This window comes from Sinocyclocheilus rhinocerous, unplaced genomic scaffold (assembly GCF_001515625.1).
Source record: "Sinocyclocheilus rhinocerous isolate Xijiao unplaced genomic scaffold, SAMN03320098_v1.1 scaffold561, whole genome shotgun sequence".
In the NCBI taxonomy this organism is placed as follows: Eukaryota; Metazoa; Chordata; class Actinopteri; order Cypriniformes; family Cyprinidae; genus Sinocyclocheilus; species Sinocyclocheilus rhinocerous.
Genome location: NW_015641041.1, coordinates 1753387 through 1763403, shown reverse-complemented (window position 1 = coordinate 1763403; position 10017 = coordinate 1753387). Strand labels below are relative to the sequence as shown.

The 10017-nt window shown below is 35.8% G+C and overlaps 3 protein-coding genes across 3 annotated transcripts in view; 1 reads left to right on the top strand and 2 right to left on the bottom strand.

Moving 5' to 3' along the window:
• Nucleotides 1–4506, top strand: part of LOC107754380 (sorting nexin-24-like) — an 18487-nt gene extending 13981 nt beyond the window's left edge. The window contains exons 3-7 of the mRNA XM_016570795.1: nt 108–296; nt 2842–2936; nt 3056–3094; nt 3208–3275; nt 3368–4506. Coding sequence (XP_016426281.1) covers nt 108–296; nt 2842–2936; nt 3056–3094; nt 3208–3275; nt 3368–3615 — 639 coding nt within the window. The 3' untranslated portion in view covers nt 3616–4506. The remainder of the gene's footprint in view (nt 1–107; nt 297–2841; nt 2937–3055; nt 3095–3207; nt 3276–3367) is intronic.
• LOC107754356 (peptidyl-prolyl cis-trans isomerase B-like) lies at nt 4343–6077 on the bottom strand. The gene is made up of 5 exons (XM_016570774.1): nt 5854–6077; nt 5365–5478; nt 5178–5271; nt 4825–5009; nt 4343–4723 (listed from the first exon to the last, which is right to left on the bottom strand). The coding sequence occupies exons 1-5, from the start codon at nt 5986–5988 to the stop codon at nt 4601–4603; spliced, it is 651 nt and encodes a 216-aa protein (XP_016426260.1). The 5' UTR covers nt 5989–6077; the 3' UTR covers nt 4343–4600.
• Nucleotides 6078–6829: 752 nt separating this feature from the next.
• LOC107754379 (DEP domain-containing protein 7-like) lies at nt 6830–9659 on the bottom strand. Its single transcript, XM_016570794.1, has 7 exons — nt 9504–9659; nt 8970–9405; nt 8723–8885; nt 7932–8063; nt 7733–7858; nt 7550–7625; nt 6830–7120 (listed from the first exon to the last, which is right to left on the bottom strand). Exons 1-7 carry the CDS (start codon nt 9628–9630, stop codon nt 6897–6899), a joined length of 1284 nt encoding a protein of 427 aa, XP_016426280.1. The 5' UTR covers nt 9631–9659; the 3' UTR covers nt 6830–6896.
• Nucleotides 9660–10017: the final 358 nt, after the last annotated feature.

The window sequence follows — 10017 nt, the reverse complement described above, 5'->3', positions numbered from 1 at the left end:
TATATAGATCAGTGGTTGACATGGTAGTAGTTACAGAGCAATTAATTTTATTGAAGTCTGTTCTGATCGTTTACGGGTTTTATGACACGGACTCTCTTGTTTTTCAGCTCTTCAGGTTGGAGATTCTCTTCAATGGAAGGAAACACTTTGTTTTGCGGAGACACAGTGAATTTCAGATGCTTCACCGGAAGCTGAAGAAGATTCTGCGCGCTCCCGATTTCCCCAGTAAGAGAAATCAGCACCTGCGAACCAAACTGCTGGAGCAAAGACGGCAGGAACTGGAAGACTACATCCAGGTAGATATAGTTATTTTATGTTATTATATTATGTTGTTGTTTTATTATTTTTTATATATATTTTATTGTTTTATGCTATATATTTCTTATGCTTATTTTATTCTGTTATGGTATTTATTCATATTTTGAATTAGCATTATTTTAGTTATTCTTTTTAATAATTTGATTTAGCTTTAATTTTTCTATTTCAGTTTTAGTAGTTTTAGTACGTCAAGTACTAACTTTAGTTAATTGCCAAAGTAATAATTCTTATTTTCATTTAATTTTTTTATTTTATTTAAGTTTTATTTCAATTACCGAAATATTTTTTTTATAGTTTTTGTTAGCAATAACAACACAGGTGTAATAGTTTATTAAGCATATGTAGTACACAACAATATATTTTAAATAGTAGGGTACAACGGGGCTAAAGGCCCACCTTAAGAAAAAATGTGCTATTCACTGCGCCTAAAATGTATAATTGCAGAAAAAATATATACGTTGTATTGAACATTAATGGAGCAACAGATTTTGTGTGAAAATAAATCATTCAAGTTGTTTATTTTGTTTAAAAATCTTATAAATGTATGAAAGAGGGGCCTTTTACCCCACACACGGTATTGATACAAATACTTCAGCTAAAATAATGTTTTTTTTAATTTTTTTTTATAAATCATGTCTTTAAATTAATACTTGTTCAAAACAATCACTTTAGCAAAGTTTGTACTATTTTCTGTTTATTTTGAGTAAAATAATTCATTTGTTCAATAAATATACTGTCATTAAAATATGTTACTATAAAAAATATATTTTAAAATACAGAAACAAAATCATTTTAATAAGTTAAGATTCTGAAAGTATTGAAGGCGATCCAATAATAATTGAATATATATTTACAGTAGTAACCGCAAATTATATTTTATTATATGATATGATTAATATCATGTTTTTAAATATGATGGTTTCATTCTAAACATGGTGATTATCTCTAATTGTTACGGAAGAGGTCTGACACAACAGGTTAGTTATATACAAAACAGTTTATTTGGTCACAGTGAGTACTGGTGTCGAGTCCGGAGGAAGTGAGGGTGAGGGAAAGGTCCGTGAGAGAGTGCAGAGGATATGGAGAGTGGAGTAATCCGAGTCTTTGGCTTGATTGAGGCTGGAAGGTATCCGGGGGAAGCACACACCTCAGCGATCCTATCATATTCATTCTAAACATGGTGATTATCTCTAATATGGACACCCAACATAATATATGATATTTACCATCTGAATCTAACCATGTCATGGAAAAGTCAGCCATCTATTAATTATCATGTTAATTACTGTGCGCCCTTAGCCCCAACAGCACGGGCGCTTTTTACCCCAAATACCATACTTTGAAATATTCTTTAGTTATTTTAAAAAATGTTGCTTTAATTATCTTAAACAAAACAAATCGTTAAGAAGACCTTTGTCTCAAAATATATGCATTAATTTTGCAACATATGCAACAACATTTTAAAAAACATCAAATATTAGATCATGTAAGCACAGAATCAACTTTGCGCTGCTGCGCGCAATCACGTCAAAGATCAGACAAATATACACGTGCATCTTGAAAAGCAAATGTTTTGGAAAGTGCTATGCCGCGTTTTTGTGCCATCTAGTGGTTTAGATGAAAATAATTTCAAAGGCGCCTTTTACCCCGGGGCGCCTTTAGCCCTGTTGTACCCTACTCATTTGACAGAATAGAGGATCATTGAGGGTCATATTATGGGATACAGTATTGCACGCAATCAGGTTGTAAAAAGCACATTTTGTTTTGTTTTTAACCTTTACGAGACCTGTGTTCTAAAAGGGCAAATGTGTTTGGAAATCGAAATATCCAATATACACCAAAAAAAAAATAAAAAAATCACATACTAAGCACAGTCTATACAACATACTGCAAAAATAGAATATTAGTATGCTATTTCAAATGTAGCACCCTCACCCCTCATCACCTTGTTTTTGGATATTTGATGAGAAATATTACTTTTATTTATTTATTTATTTTAAATAAGAAATCAATACTTTTATTCAGCAAGGATGTATTAAATTGGCCAAAAAACATTTTTTATTTCAAATAAACCCTGTTCTATTGAACTTTCTATTAATCAAAGAGTTCTGAAAAAGGTATTACCGTTTCCACAAAAATATGAAGCAGCACAACTGTTTTCAATATTGATAATAATAAGAAATATTTCTTGAGCAGCAAATCAGCATATCAGAATGATTTCTGAAGGATCATGTGACACTGAAGACTGGAGTAATGATGCTGAAAATTCAGCTTTGCATCACAGGAATAAATTACATTTTAAAATATTAACATAGAAAGCATTTTAAATTGTAAAAATATTTCACAATATAGTTTTTTAATGTATTTTTGATCAAATAAATGCAGCCATGGTGAACATAAGAGACATTTTTCAAAAACAAACGTTTGAACTGTAGGGTATATAAAGTATCATAATATATAAAATAGATCGGAATATATCAACATTGTAATGTAATAGTTTTGTTCATTGGCTGCTGATTACAGGTGATTCTGTATCAAAATGACGTTGTTCCTCAAGAGCTCCTGGACTTCCTGCAGGTCAAACATTTTCATTCGGCGAGCAAGAACTGCAGCTCTGAGTATGTATTTACACCAGATCACTTCACTGGAAAATTCAGTTAAATTAGTAACAAGAAGTAAACTAATAATTCTGTTAACACTGCTTTCTGGCTTGTTATTCCTAATTGTTATATTTCAGTGAAAACCAGTCAGATGACTGTCAAGAGCAGGGATACAGGTATGTTCATCCTCATTTCTTTAATAAATTCATATCCATAAATGCAGCCTGCATTTGGAATCAGATTTAGATCAATTGATTCTAAATAAACATTGAACATTGTCTTCCTATAGATTTCAGTTATTCCATCAGCGAGTAGTTGGTTTCTCGGCTGACCCTTACCAGCTTGAATCCAGATCAGGTAAACCTGACTAGATTACTGTGATTGTGTCATTACAGAAATGTGTTGATTACATCCAAGAGAAACACTCTGTTGTGTTCATTTCCCCCCAGACCTCCCTGATATCGTGGCGGCCGGCGTCCTGCAGGGTTTTTACCCCAGAGACGTCAAAGTGAGTTTCAAAAAGAGCTGCGCTAAACCCAGCGGCCTCACCTGTGCACCAGAGCTGCCCGTGCATCCCAAAATCCCCACTATTACCATAAACAAGAGGCAATATCAGCTCACTGCCAGAGACACAGAGAATGTGAGCTTGCCTAGCAACTCCATCTGCATTAAATGTGCCTTTGCATGTTTAGACTGAATCTTTCATCTTTAGGTTTGTCATAGTTTATTATGTGAATCTCACAAAAACGGTCTCGGTCATTTGGAGTTGGAGCCTGCCAACTGTATTATTATGCACAAAATAGATTAAAATTTTAATATTTAAAGTACCTCTGCAATTATACAGCATTTCAATACGTTGTACTAAATTTAATTTAGACTATTTTTCAAAAAGGTTTTTTTTCCATATTAAAATCTAGTTTTTGTGCATAATTTGTCTTCATGATCCTTGAAATAAGTGATCCAAACAAATAAATGTTTGCGTATATTTTTTATTCATTTCATATATTTCTGAAAAAAAAGAAAGAATAAATAAAGACTATTTTTAGGAACCCTGCCAACACACAAGTAGATTTAAATGTAAATATTTTAAGTGCAAATGCCGTTATATGTCATTGCAGTATGCAGTACTAAATGTGATTTATACTTTAGTTTTTCCCCCCACCATATTAAAATGTAGTTTTGTGTTCAATTTTAATTTTCATAATTCGTTATGGATATATTTTGTCTTTTAAATGTCAGTGTAAAATATAAACTGGACATTTCTTCATGAAAATCACATTCCAAACCCAGGTTGTCACTGATTTTGTTTTACTGTGCCAAGACACTTTTATTAAGATTATTATGAAATAAAGAGAGTGTCTGATTTGTTCATGGTCAAAAAACAAAACAAAACAAAAGGCATTTATTTAAGCAAGACGACAGCATTAAGAAAACCTGGATCCTTTATTGAAGATTAGTTTACAAAAGCAGGTTGAAGTGGGTCAGGAATCTGACCGTGTGGAATGCTGGTTTGAACTGGACCCAGGATGTGCCGCTCTGCGGATCAGGACTGGTGTGTGACGGTCCCGCGAGGGGGCGGAGCTCCAATGAGCGCATACACACTCGCTCTTCCCACTAGAACTCTAGTGGCACCAAATTCAATCCCCTTAAACCCAGAGTCCTATTGTCCCCCCACACTTAAATTACTCTTTAGCTATTGCAAAAGGCTTTTCCACCTCGATCTTGCCAGAGTCGTGGATAATGACATCCTTGAGAGGTTTATCTCGCCCATCGGTCTTTGTGCTCTCAATCTTTCTCACCACATCCTTCAAGACAGCAGGAAAAGCCACAAAATTAGTAAATGCACTTCTATGAGTATGGAAGAACAGACAACTTCTTCACAGATGGACGAAGTGGAGATACTCACCATGCCCTCCAGGATTTTGCCAAACACGACATGTTTGCCGTCCAGCCATGGCGTTTGGACCGTGGTGATGAAGAACTGGGAGCCGTTGGTGTCTTTGCCGGCATTGGCCATGCTGAGCCAACCAGGACCATAATGCTTCAGCTTGAAGTTCTCATCAGGAAAACGGTCTCCGTAGATGCTCTTACCTACATAGAGGCGTTAGAAATCTTTTAATAATCCTGGAGCTAATAAACTGAGGTTTATTGCTCTTGTTTGGCATCTGAGACCTCAAAAAAATTACTTAAGTACTAGGTTGATAATCTTAATGAGTTCTAATTTTATGAGAACATTAAAACAACAATTAAACATGATACCTCCGGTTCCATCTTCTTTAGTGAAATCTCCTCCCTGGATCATGAAGTCTTTGATCACACGGTGGAACTTGCTGCCCTTGTAACCAAATCCTTTCTGGAAATCAGAATTGCATTCATTTAGACTCACTTTACTATGAATCATCAATCCTGACCAGCAATGGAAGAAAAAAAAAAAAACCTAACTCACCTCGCCAGTGGCCAGCTGGAGGAAATTTTCTGTCGTTGTAGGGACAGTTTTTCCAAAGAGTCCAATGACGATCCGTCCTGCATCCTCATCTCCGATCCTGATGTCAAAGTAAACCTGCGAAAGCAATCATATCCAGAGTCACACCAGCACATCAAACATCAGTTCTGCAGATGCATTATGGTGAATCCATAAGCGACCATAAAACCCAGATTTATCAATAGACTTCAGGTCAAGTGACAAATATTGATGCAATACTTTGATTAAATTATGAAACACTTGTGCAGTGTTACAGGCCTGATTATAATAGTGTATTTTGCACAAAACCAATGAAAATTGGTAAATGCAAATGGTGAAAAAAAATAAACTAAACATACAGATGGTTTTCAAGCAAAAAGAAATAGGCTAGGCGAATCTGGCACGCTGAATTTAAGTATAAACGTAACATTAGGAATAGTGCAATAGGCCAGATACGGCGCAGCGTTTTTGTACCTTGGCCGTGACTTTGGGTCCCTTTTTCTTCTCATCCGCCTCCGATCCGCTCGGGAAAAGCAGGAAAATCACCGAGCCAACGATCAATGTGACTGCCACCAAAAACTTCATCCTCCTTTCGCAGCTCCGCACCATGAACAACCCGAAAAAAACTGAATGTGTGGCAATGACTGTGTTAGGGTTTCTGGGGCATCCGGGGAGGAGATTTGAGCCGCGCCCGGAATTCAGTCTCAACCCCGGGGCGAGATTTGAACCCTAGAGCTGATCCAGGAACAGTTAAGTAAATCTACTCGCTGTAGGAACACCCGACGCTGTGCGCACGACCAACTGATCTGAGAACAGGCGCTGGAAGCGCACTCCGCTCTAATTGACGTGTCCTGACCCATCGGACGCTGATTGGACGAGCTTTTGTCTGTCTAGGAGTGAAGAGCCAATCAGAGTTTGTAACGCGTAAAGAACGGACGGAGCCACAGCGGCTTCTGGAGACGCATCAGTATTAAAGGCACAGGACGCGACGAAAGCACAAAGGTGATGTTTGTAATGGCTTTCAGACATTTCGCAAATTTAATAAAGATTAAAAAAATACTTACGACATAAATAGAAGTACCTCAGTACAAAACAAATGCATCACAAATAATATATGGGCTACTACAAAACTTTAATAAAGAACGAAAAGGCTAGTATAGCGATAAAAGAGTTGCTCACAACTTGAGTTTGAGTTCCTTTTAAAACCAGCAAAATATGATTTCTGTCTTAATATATGACAGGCTGCTGCATTTCGTATTTTAACACGTTTTTTGGTGTATAATATGATTATATAACAACTCATTTCTGTGTAACATTCACACTTCTATTGGAGTATTTTCAGTTTATTTATGAGGCATAGGCCCTATCCATAACAATTTTCCCACTAAGAAGGTAGAATATTACATTTAGACTATTTAAAGACACATACTCCATTCTTATTTGACACTTAAATGTTTATTTTTATTTATTTGGATACAAAAAAACAAACAAAAAAACATTTACAGGACACAGTGAACTTAAACTTCAAGAAGGTTTAGTGTGCTCAGTCTAGACCCAAAATACTGCATGAAGATGTCTGGATGACCCTTATAAAACTGCGCCAGGAGTCGTTTCTTCTCTTTCAGGGGATATTTGGTGTTTTCATCAATGTTTTTCAAGAGAGAGTACAGCTCATTTTTGGTCGAGTCCTTTATGGTCTCTGTGTACGTGTCTCTTGGCACTCGCTGACAAAACGGGGTATCTAACATAACAAGAGAAGACAAATACTTCAAACCACTTGTCACTTTATTATTATCATAGTTAGGTTGGATAGGTGAAGATATTTTGTACATTTCCTGCCGTAAATATATCAAAACTTAATTTTTGATTAGTAATATGCATTGCTAAGAACTTCATTTGGGCAACTTTAAAGGCGATTTTTTTGCACCCTCAGATTCCAGATTTTCAAATAGTTGTATCTCGGCCAAATATTGTCCAATCCTAACAAACCATACATCAATGGAAAGCGTATTCATTCAGATGATGTATACAACAAAATTGACCCTTATGACTGGTTTTGTGGTCCAGGGTCACAAATGAAAAATGAAGTGCAAGTTAAAGCACTAAAATTACTAACTGTAATTATTAACTGAAATATATGAATGCTAAAATAACACTATAAATATCATACCAGTTGTGGAAGAATCTCTGTGTTTCACAATGTCATCCAGCTTCTCACTGACCAGTTTGTGAAGAGACCCTGGAATCTAATAAAAGGAAGTATGATGATGTACAACAGCCACAACTAATTATTTCTGTATTATATCATTATTGATCAGTATTGTCTTAATTCATTAAAAAAAAAAGAAGAAACCTTGAAGATCTCCTGGTGGTTGTCAAGCATGAAGAGCATGAGCAGGTCTGTCTTTCCTTTTGTCAGACTCTTGCTCTGGATGACGGCTCTGGTGAACGTCTTCTTCACAACCACCCGGTTTTCAATCTGACAATTCGAAATAAGTGTAAACAGTTGACATTTGTGTGAATAACTCATTGCGTGCTTTATGACTCCTCACTTCTTTGTGCAGCTTGACATTTGCAGCATCTGCAGCTGCGGCCATAAACTCCAGCAGCCTGCGCAGTTCCTCACGTGCAGACGCAGACAGCAGCTTCAGCGTCAGCTGCAGGACTTCTAACACTCGTTCAAACTATTTAGATAAATTAAGAAATAAAAAAACAAAATTATATAAAAGCAGACAAACTTTGAAATATTTGAAACAAAATTTGATTTAAACATTTAAATATATGCTTACTATGTTGCCGCCACAGAGTTAAAGTCAAAATAACCATTTTAATTTTTTTAACTTTGAGGCATATAAGCTTTTAGATATTTAACAAAACTGGATCAAAAAAATAAATATTGCAATATGCATGCTACTGTATGTTGCCACCTCAGAGTTAAAGATGATTATGAGATTAAAATTATAAAAAAAAAATTAAACGTTGAGGCATACTAGCCTTAATTTTTTTAAACAAAATTTAATAAATAATGTTGCCACCTTAGAGTTAAAGATAATTATGAGATCATTTAAAGTAAAGTCAAAATAAAAACAAGTCGAAACTAAATTTTATTTAAAAAAAAATAAAAAGTATATTATGCAAGATAATTATGAGATAGATTAAAATAAGTTTTTTTTTCTTGGAGGCAGACAAACTTTAATTATTTGAAACAAAATATGATTTAAAAAAAATTTAAAGATAACTATTTAGCTTGTTTTTTGTTAGCTCGACACCATTCACTGAATTAAACATGCAACATGAAAAATAGTTGGTAGATTACAGTACATTACAAACACAGCCTTTGTACCTCAAACATCAGCAGAATCTGAACAAAGCTCTTACCAGATGGAGGAAGACAATCAGTGGGAGGAGAACCGACAAGTCCGGTCAAGTCCAGCTTCTCCATGAGACGATCCAACACATGGTCTGGTTTCACAGGTGTACTATGGGAGAATAACAGGATGTCCTGCCTAAAAAGATCAAATATTATAATTCAAATGTAAGAAAAACATTCAGTGCTACAACAAAAAAGCATCTACAGTGATCTGAAACACCTGCATGGTGTGATGTTCATCAGACTCTCTTCACTTGGTGGGAAAAGCGCCATTTCCAACACATCCAGGGACGGATCCTTCAGGAATCTGTAGAGGCTGCTGCTGCTGTCCTGGAAGCCTCCTGTTTTACTGGTCTTGCCCAAAACTTTGGCTCCCACCGCCTCAAACACCTTACAGTCCAGCAGCACCTGGCACAGTCGTGACACTGTGGCTCTGGAGGCCTGGGCATCTCCAAAAACCTTATTCTGGGTCAGATAATCCTGAATAACATCCACTGCATCAGAGCCCAGAAAGCAGTTATCATGAGATTTCAGATGTTGCCTGTGTTTCTTGACCTTCACTTGGGCTTGTAGAGCAGCGATGATGTGGCTCCAGATTTCTTTGCTTTGAACCTTGTTGGTTTGTACATCTTGATGTTTGTTGAGCAATCTATGATCTGAAAAAAAAAAAAAAACACAACGTTTTTTTTACTGTGCTCTTAAGTGCTTTAAATGAAATGACACTACCTTAAAACTGTCATAAAACAGATGTTACCAAGGGGTTGGTTGAGGGGACTGTATAATTTCCCTACAATATTTAATGCAGCAACTCTATCCTGAACTGAAGCCATGCATTCGTTTCCTCTCTGCAGATGTGACTCACACTCATCAAGCCTTCTCATTAATCAACAGCAGCTCATTAGCGACCTCTGCATGATTGGCTAACAGTGAACCAGTGAAAATTAGTGCAAAACACAATACCCAAATACAACACTAGATAGCAGCAAAGCATCTTTAAATAAACGAGGCTGCATTTGGATCAGCACACTATCATACTGTCTACTGTATATTGAGTATGCAGTTTAAATATTGCATACATTATGCAGATTATTTAGAATTAAATTTATCAAGCAAATTTATCTAGGCTTACTAAATGTGACAAAATGTGCAGTATACAACTAAAGTATAATATAGTGGTGGTTACTGTATCCCTCAATGCAACCCCATCTATCTATCTATCTATCTATCTATCTATCTACCTTATCTATATCTATCTATCTATCTATCTA